The sequence below is a fragment of the Aethalodelphis obliquidens genome, unplaced genomic scaffold (assembly GCF_003676395.1).
Source record: "Aethalodelphis obliquidens isolate GAN/ISIS:26980383/991018 unplaced genomic scaffold, ASM367639v1 scaffold42, whole genome shotgun sequence".
NCBI classification, from domain to species: Eukaryota; Metazoa; Chordata; class Mammalia; order Artiodactyla; family Delphinidae; genus Aethalodelphis; species Aethalodelphis obliquidens.
Window position 1 is genome coordinate 634,590 of NW_020837986.1, and position 15,186 is coordinate 649,775.

Genomic DNA, 15,186 nt, shown 5'->3' on the forward strand with positions numbered 1-15,186 from the left:
ACACACACACACACACACACACACACACACACACACACACACACACACACACACACAAAGAAAAGCCAACAAAAGATGAAGTTAGCTCTTGGGTGACTGGTTCTTTACAGCTGGGACCTATGTCCAGTCCATACTTCATATAAGAGCTCAGACCACAGCCAGGAATGACCACACGACAGTGACTGTACTTACCACCAAGCGACTCAGAACTCTGGCTGGGGACGTTGTGAGGTTCCTCCTGCAGGACGTAGGTGGACGTGGAGAGGGGAGAGGAGCAGATGCTGCTGGCCGGGACGTAAGGAGGGCTGTAGGACGAGCTGTAATACTGGGAGTACTGGCTCTGTGGGAAGCCGGGGTAGGAAGGATAGTCCTGGAGAGGGAAACCCACGAGGAAGGCTGTCAGGCTGATGTGGGTAAGGGGCCTCCCGGGCTGGGTCTGTTGTGCCTGTCCCTGTCTCCCCACTATTAAAATAAAAGCTCTATGAGGGCTTTTATAAAAATAAAAGCTCTAGGGGCTCTTTATAGAATAAAAGCTCTAGGGGCTTTCCCTAGAAGCAGATCTCCAAGACAAGGATTCAAGTGCAAGTAGCGGATTTGGGGCGTGAAGGAGAGACCAGCTGGGGAGTGGGGAAGCGAGACAGCAAAGGGGAGAAGGGAAGGCAGCCAGCACAGGGGCTTCTCCAGTGGGAACTGGAGCTGAATTCTACCAGGGAGATGCTAGGGTGGTAGAAAACACATCTCAGAAAGATCTCTCCCAAGGGGCAAGGGAGCTGGGGTATTTATATACCAAGTCCAGCCAGTCTTTGCTTGAGAGCTGCTCCCAGGGAACACTTAATTCCCTGGCACTTCCTGCCTGCTGTATACATTGATTCCAGAAAACACCCTTGGGCCCAGGGGTGCAGAGCCTGGCAGCTAGAGGTCAACAGGTGCACCCTGAGGGACACGCACATGGCCCTGACAGCATCCGTCTTGGTCACGGCTGTGCTGGGCACGTATGGGCACTCAATAAATACTGGAAAAATTAGTGAACAAATGAATGAGTAATAAAGACCACATACACATACCCCGGAGACTAGGTGACATTTTAGGTTCACGGTGGGGGAGGGGGTGTTGTGCAAACACAGTGGCGCCTACACAGCTTTAGGGATCCAGACTCTCCCATGAGGGAGTCCTGGAGATGAAAGTGAAGAATGCCGATCTTCTTTATCAAGCTTTGCTTAAACCGACCAGATCGTCCAGCTCCCTGACAACAGTCATTGTTTCAAATGTTCGGCCCCACCACAGAGCAGTGCTTCTCCACCCTGCAAGCAGCTCACGGAAGCTTCTTACAGGAAAGGTGCACCAATAGTGCACAGAGTTCCCGTCCACCTTTAGCGGGTTAATTCTTAATTCACTCTCTAAGTGAAACCAAGAGACTCAGACTATTACCCAGCATCCATCCATCTTCACGGCGCTGACTAAATTCAATCTAACAAGCATTTATAAAGCTCCCACTCTGTGTCGGGCACTCGACACTGGGACGCAGAGGCGAAGAAGATATAATTTCACCCTGGAGAAGCCTGGGGTCTGGTGAAAGACCACAGGTTATTGCATCCATCCATCCCAGATTCAACAGTCAATGGGTGTCTTAGACTCAGATCAAGATGGAACATATGACGCAGCCCATGTCATCTTGGAAATCTGCCAGCAATTCCAATTTCTCTGCCTCTACACTGTATCTTTCCAACGGCTGTTGGTACAGTCTGGCCCCTGCATTCTCCAAATCCAGGGAATCAGAGACACGGTTTCTGGTAGGGCTCATAGGTACAAGGGGGTTCTCTGCGTACCTGGATTTAAAGGGACTATTTAAGGGTGGGGAGCTCTGCCTACCTGGTGCACAGTTCCAAAGCCAGCTGCGTTGGTCAGTCCATTTGCTCCTTGATAGATCCCTGCAGTGCCTGCAGGAAGGAGGGACAGATGAGGTTTTTTACAGTCAGAGAGGGACATGGAGGAGAAAGACACAGCAGAAAGGTGGGGTCTTTGAGGTCCTCCGACAGGTTGGGATGGAACCTGTGACTCTGGCAACCTCTCTGAACCTCAGTTCTCTCAATGAATTAATGAACAATGTGAATAATATTTTAATTAATAATAAATTAATAATATTAATGAATAAAATATAAATAACACCTTCAAAGGATTCAGGTGAGAAATAAATGAGAGTGCACCCAACACAGTTTCTGGTACTCAATAATTATGTTTTAAAACTTATTTATTTAAAAAAATTGTAAATGTACATAACATGAAATTTACCCTTTTAACCATTTTTTTAAAAAAACTGAAGTATAGTTAATTTACAATGTTGTGTTAGTTTTAGGTGTACAGCAAAATGATTCAGTTATACATATATGTATCTATTCTTTTTCAGATTATTTTCCATTATAGCTTATTACAAGATGTTGAATATAGTTCCCTGTGCTGTACAGTAGGACCTTGCTGTTTGTCTATTTTTTATCATTTTAACCACTTTTAAGTGTATTAAGTGGCATTAAGTACAGGGGCATTAAGTACATTCACAACGTTGTGCAACCGTCACCACCATCCATCTCTAGAACCTTTTTCATCTGGCAAAACTAGAACCACATGCCCATTAAACAGTAAGTCCCATTTCACCCCCTCCCCTCGGCCCCTAGCAACCACCATTCTACTTTTTGTCTCTAAGAATCTGGCTACCCCAGGGAACTCATATAAGTGGAGTCCTACAGTATTTATCATTTTGTGACTGGCTTATTTTACTTAGTATAATGTCTTCAAGGTTCATCCATGTTACAGCACGTGTCAGAATTTCCTTCCTTTTTAAGGCTGAATAGTATTTCATAGTGTATATATATCCCATTTTTGTTTATCCATTCATCTGCTGATGGCCACTGGTTTGCTCTTACCTTTTTGCTGTTGTGAATAATGTTGCTATGAACACAAGTATACAAATGTCTCTTTGAGACCCTGCTTTCAATTCTTTGGGGTATACACGCAGAAGTAGAATTGCTGGGTCATTTGGCAATTCTATTTTTAACTTTTTGAGGACCCGCCATACTGTTTTTCCACAGTGGTTGCATCATTTTACATTCCCACCAACAGTGAGCAAGGGTTCCGATTTCTCCACATCCTTGCCAACACTTATTTTCTGTTTTTTTTTTAATTGTAGCCATTCTAAAGAGTGTAAGGTGGTAATAATTATGTTTTGAATTAAATGAATGAGTGTAATGACTTCTCCTCTTTGAGCTTCAGTTGTCCCACCTGTAAAATGGGGATAAAAGTGATACTACTACTACTACTATTACTACTAGAAGATGCTACTTAGTGAATGAATGAGTAAATGAATGAATGAGTGTGGTGTCATTTCAGGTAGGGTGGTCAGGGAAGACCTCTGAGATGACATTTGAGCTGAGCCAGGAATGATAAGAGGAAGCCAGGGATGGGAACATCCTGGGGGAAGAGTATTCACACACACTGAGGTCAAAGACCCTGAGGTAGGGATTAGCTTGACAGGTTAAAGAAAGAGCAAAAGGGTCAATGGAGCAGGAGCCTGGAGAAAGAAGAGGGCGGTGACAGCAATAACAGCAGTGAGCTCGTGTGTCAGGGCTTCTCACGGGGAAAGTGAGCGGAGAAAAAGGTTAAGTAGCGTGCTCAAGGCAACAGAGATAGTGAGTGACAGCCGCTGGGGCTGGAACCTGGGCAGTCTGGCTCAAGTCTGCGTTTCCAACGTGACTCTAGACTGTCGTTGCTGCTTCTTTTTAGAACTGTTTTTTGGGATATAATACTATACCATTATATACTATACCATTTATATACTATACAATTCCTCCATTGTAAAAATGTCACTTTTTAAAGTAAATTTCCTTTTTAAAGTAAATCGCTATAATTGTGCAGGCGTCACCACGATGCAGTTTTAGAACATTTCCATCACCCACAAAGTGCCCTCTGCTTGTCTGCAGTCAACCCCCACTCCCATCCCCAGCCTCAGGCAGCAGTTGACCTGTTGCTTATTCTAGAGTTTGCCTTTTCTAGATATTTCTTAGAAACAGGATCATTACAACATATATTTGTGTCTGGCCTCTTTCCCTTAGCATCATGCTTTAGAAGTTCATCCATGTTGTAATATGCATTAGGAATGTATTCCTTTTTATTGCTGAATAGTATTCCATGCTATGGATGGACCACATCCCATTTTTGGCTATTATGGATAATGCTGCTATAATTATTTGCATACAAGTCCCGTGTGGATATATGTTTCCATTTCTCTTGGGAGGATCCCTAGGAGTAAGATTGTGGAGTCATGTGGTAAGAGTATATTTCACTTTTTAAGAAATGCCCAAACTAAAAAAAAAACCCAAAACACAAAAAAACAAAACCCCAAAAAAGCCCAAACAAACAACAAAGGGAATTCCCTGGCAGTCCAGTGGTTAGGACTCTGCACTTTCCCTGCTGAGGGCCCAGGTTCAATCCCCAGTCAGGGAAATAAGATCTTACAAGCTGTGTGGCACAGCAAAAAAAAAAAAAAAAAAAATGACCAAACTGTCTTCCAGCGTGTCAGTGCCATTCTCCATTCCTACCAGCAATGTGTGTTTTATATTCCCACCAGCAATGGAAGAGAGTTCCAGTTTTCCAGCACTTGGTATGTTCAGTCTTTGTGACTATAGCCATTCTAGTAGGTGTGCAGTGGTATCTCATTTTGGCTTTAAGTAGCGTTTCTCTAATGACTAACCATGTTGGGCATCTTTTCATGTGTTTATCAGTCATGCATCTTCTTTGATGAAGGTCCATTCAAATCTTTTTCCCACTAAAAAAAAAGTTGGGCTTGTCCTCTTAATACTGAATTGTAAGAGTTCCTTATAGGTTCTGGAAACAAGTTCTTTATCAGACATAGGATTTACAAATATTATCTCCCAGTCTGTAGCTTGTCTTTTCATTTTCTTAATGGTGTCTATTGAAAAGCAAAGCAAAAGTTTTAGTTACCAATTTTTTATCATGAATCTTGCTTTTGCTGCCTAACCCAAGGTCATAAAGATTCTTTCTTCTAGAAATTTTATAGTTTTGGGTCTTACATTTAGGTCTATGATATAATGTAATAATGTAAGTTAATTGTAAGTTATAATATGTAAGTTAATGTATAATAATGTATAATAATGTAAGTTAATGTAATAATGTAAGTTAATTATTATATAAGTTACATAATAATGTAAGTTAATTTTTGTGTACAGTGTGAGGTAAGGGTCTAAATTAATCTTTTTGCATATGGCTATCCAGTTGTTCTAACACAACCGTAAAAATTTATCCTTTCCCTCACTGAATTACTTGAAAGCTTTATCAAAAATTAATTGACAATATACAGAATTGATAAACAACAAGGCTCTACTGTATAGCACAGGGAACTATATTCAACATCCTGTGATAAACCATAATGGAAAAGAATATGAAAAAGAATATGTATATATATAACTGAGTCACTTTGCTGTACAGCAGAAATTAACACAACATCGTAAATCAACTATACTTCAATAAAATTTAAAAAATTAATTGACAATAGATGTGAGAGTTTATTTCTGGACTCTATTCTTTTTCACTGAGATATCTATCCTATACCAATTCCATCCTGTCTTTTTTACTAATTTTTATTTTATATCGGAGCACAGTTGATTAACAATGTTGTGTTACTTTCAGGTGTACAGCAAAGTGATTCAGTTATACATATACACGTATCTATTTTTTTCAAATTCTTTTCCCACTTAAGGGGGAACAGAATAATAACTTAGGTTACTACAGAATATTGAGCAGAGTTCCCTGTGCTATACAGTAGGTCCTTAATCCTGTCTTGATTCCTGTAGCTTTATAGCAAGTTTTGAAACCAGCTAGTGTAAGTTCTCTAACTTTGTTTTTCTTTTCCAAGATTGCTTTGGCTTCTCAGTATAATCTTGGCATTTACATATTAATTTTTGAATAAGCTTGTCAATTTCTCTTGGCCAGAAGAAAGTGGCACATTTTTTAAGAGTATCAACTCAGAATTCTATATCCTTCAGAAATGAAGGGAAATCAATATATTCTAGAATGAAGGAGATCTAAGAGAACTCGTCGTTATAGATCTACCCTGAAATAATGGATACAGGAAGTTCTTGAAAGAGACAGGAAATTTTAAAAATTAAAAAAAAAAAAGGAATCTTGAAATATCAGGAAGGAAGAAAGAAAAAGAGTAAAAATACTGTATGGGTAAATAAAGTCTCTTCTCCAAGAGGTTATACCAGTAACTCAATATACTAGGTTCATAACAGTTTGCTATTAAATTTTAGGAATTACTTTTTCCAATGTGTTTTATAATTATATAAAACATTGAAATGGTTCTAAAGTCAAATTGACAAAATAAACTAACCATATCCTTATCCAGAGGTGAGGGGGATTACGTCCCGGGCACTGGGAAGGCAGTGGAGAGGTGAGCTGCCAGTAAGTGCTTTCACTGGGAGCCTGGGGGGTACAGGGAAGGGTTCCGAAATGCCAGCTGGTGAGGGGTGGAGCCAGGGAAGGCTTCCTGGAGGAAATGACGTCTAAACTAATCTCTGGAGGATGAGTAGGAGTGAGCCAGGTGAAGAGAGCAAGAACCAGGAACACCACCACACCTGGGCAGCCCCTCCTGATCTCCATTACGTGTGTAACAGAGAAGAGCAAAATCTGACTCCATGTTGGATCTGTTTCTTTTACTGTAACCTTTGCTTTTCGTTGCTTTTGTTATTATAATCTGCCTCAGGGAACCCTGCCCCTCTGCCTGAATACTAAACTAAAGGGTCTTTGTTCAGCTCCTAGGGAGACAATCTGACCCTGCCTACCTGTGAATGGCTGCAGAAAAGAAGAAATTAACACATCTCCTCGCCAATACTGGCCAAGCCAGGAGATATTTTGCAAGACTAATGGTCTTTTTACTTTACTTTCTCACCTCCTCCCTGCTCTCTCTGTTCTATGAAAGAAACTGGCATCCAGACCCCAATAAGATGGTTTTTGGGGACACTAGTCTGCCATCTTCTCCGTCTGCCGGCTTTCCGAATAAAGTCGCTATTCCTTGCCTCAACACCTTGTCTCCCGATTTATTGGTCTGTCGTGTGGCCAGCAGAGTGAGCTTGGACTCAGTAACACATGGAGGCCTATCTAAGACATAGAAACCAGAGAATTTGTCCACACTAGTATGGCATGATGTGCTGGAATCCCATTCGTTCCTCAATGGCCTGTCCAGACACTACATCTGGCAGAAAGTCTAGGCCAGCCTATTCCATTCAAGGTCATTTTTGGGGTCCTGGTTACCATGGCAACTCAACCTGCTAAATCATAGGAACATGCCTGCCTTAGGAAGTCACTTCTGGATGCAGTGTTTTCTCTCCTGATTTCTCTTTTCTTTTATGGCAACCTTCTGAATAACGATATAAGGCAGGTTTGGAAATAAACAGGCCACAGTCTTGTCCCTTGGTATTCTTTCTCCAAAATGGCCTCTTTTTTGTTTTCATTTTATGACCCAAGGGCATGAGAAGAATGGACAGCTGGACAAACTGCAGTGTGCTGAGGGCAGTCCCAGAACCCCTGCAGTGAGAGAGCCCTCCCATGCCAGAAAGGACACTGAGGAAGGGGGCACGTGGTCCCAGAAATCTCGTGCCACGCATGTGGTTTGCAAATGGACCCACCTGGAGCTGCAGTGTTAAACGCTGACCTCTTGCCTCCATCTGGCTGGTGGAAGGCCTGGTGAGGGCTGGGGAAGGCAAGGACGAGATGAGGAAAACATCCTCTCTTAAGGTGATGATGGTGGCAGCTCCTGCTAGGGGCCCCTCCAAAATCCATTCATTCCTTCTCTCTCATATTAATAGAATCTCTGCTTTCAAGCTGCGCACATGGCCAGTTAGAATAAGCACTACATTTCCCAGCTTCCCTTGTGGCTGGTGTGGCTATGTGATGAGTTCTAGAGAAGGGAAGAGGGATAAGTAATGTGTGTGCAACTTCCTGGTTGTGCCCTTAAAGGGCAGAGGCAGGTTCTTCCTTTCCTGGGAATGGCGCTATCTTGGACCACAGAGCTGAGCAACTAGACATAGGAGCTTGGACCCCTGCCACCTTTGCAGACCAGAACCATCACATCAGTTTGGACTTTTAGGTGAGAAAGAAATGCCCTTCTTTCTTATTGAAGACATTGTAATTTTGTGTGTCATATCAGCTTTTTCTTTGGTTGACTGGTTTTCTTGGGTTTTAAGTAAAAATAGACTTTCACTGCCTGGCTCAGTAAAACAATTGTTTTTTTAGAAATATTTGTTTTTTTCATTAAAATATTTATGTATTTATTTGGCTGTGTTGGGTCTTAGTTGTGGCATGCAGGATCTTTGTTGCGGCATGCGGGATCTTTGTTACGGCACACAGTCTTCTCTTTAGTTGTGGTGCAGGGGCTCCAGAGCGTGCGGGCTCAGCAGCTGTGGTGTGTAGGCTCTAGAGCTCATGGGCTTAGTTGCCCCGCAGCAAGCGGGATCTTAGTTCCCCAACCAGGGATAGAACCTGCGTCCCCTGCATTGGAAGGCAGATTCTTAACCACTGGACTACTAGGGAAGTCCCTCAGTAAAACGATTTTTAAGTGGATGGTCATTCATTCATTCAACAATCATTTCCAAGTGATGTACCAAATATTACTGTGTCAGGCACTTTTCTAGTACAGTAAGCAAGGGTTGACACGTCGGAGAGGACAGACAGAACACCGCTGAGTGAAGAGATACACAAGGAGTTGAGATAATTCCAGACAGATCGAAACACAGTGATGCGTAAGCGCAGCCTTACTGAAATGTGGACTGAGGACTGGGGCCTGCCCACAAACTGGTAATTACCAGGTGGTGATGAGATAAATACAAAAATTGAGAGCCAGTGTGTAGAACTGTCTGCTGAATCTGATAATAAAAAATCAGGGCTTATAATTTGCATCTTTAAGTTCTATTGTTTCTCAATCTTTTTTTCATTATTGCCACTCCTCTTCCCCCCACCCTTTTTAGATTCCTCCAATCTCCCCTCCCTCTATAAAACTTTAATATTACAGATATACTACATATCTGTTTATATTTTATACTTACTATGTTTATTTTAATATATATTTAATACTTAATATATATTTATATTTAAATACTTATATATAGGTGTGCTTAACACAAAAAGAGGAAGATGTTTTTGCCGCCCTGAGAACCAATTTTTGTCCCCTTTGGGTCCTACCTTCCCCATCGAGAATGGATGTTCTAGTGATCATTTTTATTGTGTTTTACACTAAATTAAGGAAAAAACCCTGGTCCTTCACCCCAGAGAGTATGTGAAGTACTGGGTGATACAGCACCTGGAGGTGGCCCTCTGTATCAAGTAAAGACATTCCCAGAATTGGATGCTGTTACATATAGTGACCTGTTTAATGCTGCTGTTCACCCTCCACGGTAGAAATTGTTATTCAGTTTACAGAAACTCAGTGTTGGAAGAGTTCCATGGCTTGCCCAACCACATCTGAGCTGAAAACTGCTGCTCCTTCACATATACTAGGTTGACCATAAGAAACCCCCCAAAACACAAAGCAGAAAATAACAAGAGTTGGCGAGGCTGTGAAGAAACCTGAAGCCTCGTACATTATTGGTGGGAATATAAAATGGTGAAGCCACTGTGGAAAAGTCTGAAGATGCCTCACACAGTTAAACATAGAATTACTATATGATCCAGCAATTCCACTCCTGGGTATGTGTCCCAAAGAACTGAAAACAGGTGTTCAAACAAAAACTTGTTCTACTTGTTCTATTCTCCATTGCCAAAAGGTGGAAACAACCCAATGTCCATCAACTGATGAAAGAATAAACAAAATGTGGCATATCTATTCAATGGAATATTATTCAGCTCTAAGAAGGAATGAAGTACATGCTAAAACATGGATGAATCTCAAAAACATTATGCTAAGTGGAAGAAGCCATACACCAAAGGCCACATATTCTACGATCCGATTTATATGAAATGTCCAGAAGAGGCAAATCCATCGATACAGAAAGCAGATTAGTGGTTGCCAGCGGCTTGTGGGGAAGGGGGAATTGGGATTGAGAGCTTCATGGGTATGGAGTTTCCTTTTGGGGTGAGGAAAATGTCTTGGAATTAGATAGAGGTGGTGGTTGCCCAGCATCGTGAATGCACTAAACACCACTGAACTGTATGCTTTAAAATGGTCAATGGTTTAATTCTAAGTTATGTGAATAGCTCAGTTAAAAAGAAAACAAAACTGCTGCTTCTGCTACCTCCCAATATTGTCTCTACAGCCCATCTTCCAGGCAGCAGTAAAGGAAGGAAGGGTACAGAGGGGCCCAGAAACATGATGACACCCGCCTCGGCCACAGCCCTGGACACTCCCCACCTCGAGCCCTGAGAGAAGAGGTGATATCTGAGCCTCATTCCTTCCACCCACCCCGATTGCAGGGAGAAATTCTTGTCCCTACCCTCCTTGGGACCAACCTCGTGTTCCCTTTTCATGTTTTCTTTCCCTTTGTTGGCAGTATTATGGCTCCCTCATAACCAGGCTGCCAAGATTCTCCGCAGAAGGTTCTTCTGAACGAAGGTCAGACAAGCTGGTCCCACCCCCCAGGCAACTCGCACCACGTTCTGAAATCATCAGACAGCTCTCGCATGCAGGGGCCGCTTACAATATGGGTGAGATCTGGGATCTTTCAAATGTTGTCATTCCAAAAAGATCCGTCCTTCCTGTATTACAGCTGTCAAGAGGAGAACCGGGTTCCCTTAGTTACACTCTGTGTAAACTGGGAAGCGAACATGTTTATGGTGTGATTCTTACACACGATACTGAGCCTTCTTGCTTGCCCAAATTAACTGCATAAAAGAGCTCGTGCCTGCCTGTGATACGGGAGACCTCCCCGCAAACCTGGCACCAGACGTGCCATCGACCGGGCACTTCGGAGTGGCCTGTGACATTCCAGAGAAGATTCTACACGGTGGATTAGGCAATCAGAAATCATATCTACAGGGATATGTTTAATGGAGAGATACAAAAGAAAATGCGGAGAGGTGTGAACTTCCTGGGTGTTTCTCCTCAACTTTCGCACTGAGAAATCGCTCCTGAGGTGTGTCTGACGTGGATGCTTTAATTCCACTCTTCCTTCCTCCACCGGGTAGCTCTCACCACGCAATCACAAGGGACAGGTGGAAAGCAAATCCGGGTTCAGAGGGGGAAGGCAAGCGTGTCAGGGCCACGCTCTGATACACTTTGGGACTTCTCCTCCCAGATGGTCACGCCAGGGTCACGGACCCTGACACTGGATGCACAGCATGGGCAGAAGAAGAAGAAAGATGTAGCAGAAATGAGTTATCTCGGCTCTTCTGATCCAACGTGTAGGTTCCAGAGTCTGGGAGGATTTGACATGCAGGCTAATGCTTCTTGAACTCTCTGTAAAGGACTGGTTTTTAAAGGCCTAACCTTTTGGGGAAGAAGATGTGACAATTCATGGTGTGATTCGACAGCTCCAAAACTGCTCTACACCCTGCGCTAGGAGACGAGTCTACGATCACGTGCTTGAATGCTGGGGCAATAGCGAATCACTGTGAGTTTCTCACTCCAGTCCCGTATTTATGTTATTACAGGCCAGCAAGTCTGTGGACTGACCCCACTTGGCAGGCCAACTAAGAATGAGGTTGAGGTAGGTAAGAAATAGAAGGAAAGAAGGCTTTTCTCCAGGTGTGGGGCGGAGGGGGGAGGGGGATACAATTCTCCTGGTTAGAGAAACAGGGCAGAGCGAGAGGGAAGGGAAAAGAGTGAGTGGAGCACGAGAATGAGGATGAGTGGGAGTCGTGGGGCAGAGGGATTCTATTCTCTGCACCCGCCTACAGCTGCCGAGAAAGCAGCGAGACCCCCAAATCAGACGTGGCTGTGTGTGCTGAGTCTAAGGTCGGCAGCACTCAAAACCTTACAGGCCCAGCAGGGGAAGGAGGCCAGAGGAGTTGGTGCAGACACAATGAAAAATGGTGACTGACCTACAGTTTTGGTGTCGGGGAACAAGAGGGGGTGGTGTGGACTGTGGCAAACTGGAATATGCACAGTTTCCATCTAAGAGGGTAGCAGTTTGTGACAGACGCCATTTGGTTCCCCAGGAAGCACTCCCAATTCCTTTCTGCCTGGCAGCTTCAGGACGGCCATGAAATCTAGCTCTGGCCAAGGGGGCTTCTGGGAGAGACTTTTCTTTTGTTCCTCTGCTGGATCCTCCCCTGGATTATGTGAGGATGTAATGTCTGGAGTTACAGCAGCCATCTTGGAACAGGAGGTCACAAACATAAAAGCAAAAAGCCCACATGCTAAAACAGAAGGAGTAAAAGGATGAAAAGAACTTGGTCCTTGAAGATAAAATTGAGCTGACAAACAACCTTGGGGGTCTAGACTTGCTAAATACACAGTAAGTACCATTATGGTTTAAGCTGGTGGGAGTTGGGCTTTTTGTTCCTTGCAGCCCAAAGCATTCCTAACTGATACAATACTACTTAGCTCCAGCTGACCCCTGTCACCTAGAAATGTGAGTCGAATGTAGCCAGGGCTTCTTATTTTTCCAAACAAGTCAGAAATCTGGATTTGTATATAAAATGTCCCAATTTTTAAATATAGGCAACAAAGTTGTTGGACAAAACAAAAACAAAACAAAATAAAACAAACAAAAACATGATTGCAGGGTGGGTGAGGCCTATGGGTTTTCAGTTTGTGATCTCTGGTCTAGGAAGACAGAGCAATGAAAGATTCCTGTGCCCACGATGTGGCAAAGACACAGGGATGAAGAGCCCCAGACCCCAAAGGGCCACATGGACCAAGACAGTGGACGACCCAGCAGCAGCCTGGGCCCCAGTGATGGAAGACGGGATGGGACCCTGCTCCCACAGCACACTGGCACCAGGTAAGATTCTGGAACCATGGTCAAAATTCTGGAGAGTTTGGGGAAAGCCCTGAAACACTAAGATGAAACGTTCTTACCAGCCCAGGGGAATGGTGGCTCAAAATACAAATCCTGTTGACAGGCTAAAAATAAAGTCAGTTCTACTTTTTAAGCCCCTTAAGCTTGCAGACTGAGATCTATACCTGCTATACAAGGGACCGAGGAATTCTTTATGCCCCTGGAACCATGCCTCCACCAACGTCAGAGAACCTGTGTGGACAGCATCCTCTTTTGCCATCCCGCAAAAGGTCAGGTGCTGATGAGTTCATTCAAGTTCATCGCACCTTTTCCTCCTGAGTGCACCCAAGATCTCTCTTTTTAAAAATTTGTTTCCGGCCACTCTGTCACTCCACAGGTGTGTGTGTGTGTGTATCCTTTTGTTTCTGTGTTCTTGCAAAAAGTGCATTAGTGTTTTGTGGGCAGGTATAATTTCTGTAAATTCTGTGTGCTGCATTTCTCAGCTTTTTTCACCCAGCGTTAGGTTCTTACCTTTGTGACTGTGGGTACGTCTCGCCTGTCGTGCTGGCAGCTGCCCAGCCCTCCCTCGTGCGCTTTCTCCATATCTCTCCTGCTCCCTCCTCCATCCGAGAGAGGACCTGGGATACCTTCATCTTCGCCCACCACAAACAAGGCTGCTGTGAACATCCTTGGACCTCTTCCCTCGTGGCCTGTGTGTGTGTTTACTCAGGATGCATCCCCATGAGTGGGACTGCTGGATTCCAAGGTCGAACAGAACGAGTTTCCCTAAGGGCTGAGTGAGTGCTCTCGGCGCGGCTGCCCGGTGCATCTTCCCACCGGCAGTGGCGTCGGGTCCCCTACCCCCGCATCCCCACCAGCAGTTGGCATCATTCCACTTGCTAATCTTTGCTGTCCTACTAGGACCAACATGTTATCTCATTTACTGTCTTTAATTCCCATTTCTCTGATTACTGGTGACTCCGCACATCCCTTCTTGCGCTTGTTGCCTTCTGGATTTCCTTTTTAAGGAGATGGTGACAGCCACCAATGAAAACCTCTCCTCCCTCTCCTGGGCCAAGCTCAGCTTTAACTTAATCTAAGCCCTTAGAAACTTCAGTTACTGTCGTTAGCAGCTGGACTAATAATAATACTGGCCTCCATTTACTGAGCACTTATGACCTTCCCCAGGGCTGGTCATTTTACATGCATTATCTTTAAAAATTTCCATCACAACCCTAAGAAGGAGGTCCTATTAGGAAGTGACAGAGCAGGGTTCAAGCCCAGGTCAGCCTGACTCCAAAGCCCAGGCTCCCAGCCTGTGTGCAGCCCAGCCTTCCAAGCAGCTGTGGAAATCGCACAGGTCACTGCCATCCTGATTTCACTGTCACCCATAGGTCTGAAATGCCATCCCAAGCAAAGGAAATCTCACGGATAACCCCAATGAACAAGCATCCCCTCATCAACATTACTTGCTTTGGAATCCATCTTACAATTTCTTTCCCTACAACGAAGGGACCTACTCGACTAGGTCCGCAGTGACACTCAAAAACAGGTACCTGTTCAGCAATTAAGTCTGACTGCTGCCACTATTCAAATAAAGTTGAAGAAAACATACCAGGGGGCTTCCCTGGTGGCACAGTGGTTGAGAGTCCGCCTGCCGATGCAGGGGACACTGGTTCGTGCCCTGGTCCGGGAAGATCCCACATGCCGTGGAGCGGCTGAGCCCGTGAGCCATGGCCGCTAAGCCTGCGCGTCCTTGCCTGTGCTCCGCAACGGGAGAGGCCACAACAGTGAGAGGCCCGCGTACCGCAAAAACAACAACAACAACAAAAACCCCAAACAAACAAACAAACAAAAAACATACCAGGACTGTAAGTGAAAAAGGTCTGGATATGCAATTGGGGGAGGGGGGTGATATAAAAAGTGGTCAGCAGATAATGTATAACAGAGAAGAACCACAAGTAGAGAGAGGTGAGCCCGTGGCAAAAACCCACCCACTCAAGTACCCCAGCCATGGCCCAGGTTCCAAAAAGGGACAAAGCACAGCTCTTCATAGGTCGATTTTCTGCTTCTTTTCTTTACCCAGAATCCAAAGTGGTGAAGGCAAAGACCTGGCAAGCCCTGGCCCCGCCCTTTACCTACTGTGTTCACGCATCCAGGCATTCATTCATTTATTCAATAAATATTTGCTCAGTGCCTCGTATGTGCCAAGATTTCTATCTTGAGAAAGAGCTGGGTCCCGTCT

At 44.3% G+C, this 15,186-nt stretch overlaps 1 protein-coding gene across 1 annotated transcript in view; it reads right to left on the minus strand.

Moving 5' to 3' along the window:
* EYA2 (EYA transcriptional coactivator and phosphatase 2) overlaps window positions 1-15,186 on the minus strand; it is a 176,685-nt gene that overhangs the window by 91,393 nt on the left and 70,106 nt on the right. The window contains exons 5-6 of the mRNA XM_027078034.1: window positions 1,870-1,937; window positions 193-370 (exon numbers count right to left, since the gene is read on the minus strand). Of these exons, the coding sequence (XP_026933835.1) occupies window positions 193-370; window positions 1,870-1,937 (246 nt within the window). The remainder of the gene's footprint in view (window positions 1-192; window positions 371-1,869; window positions 1,938-15,186) is intronic.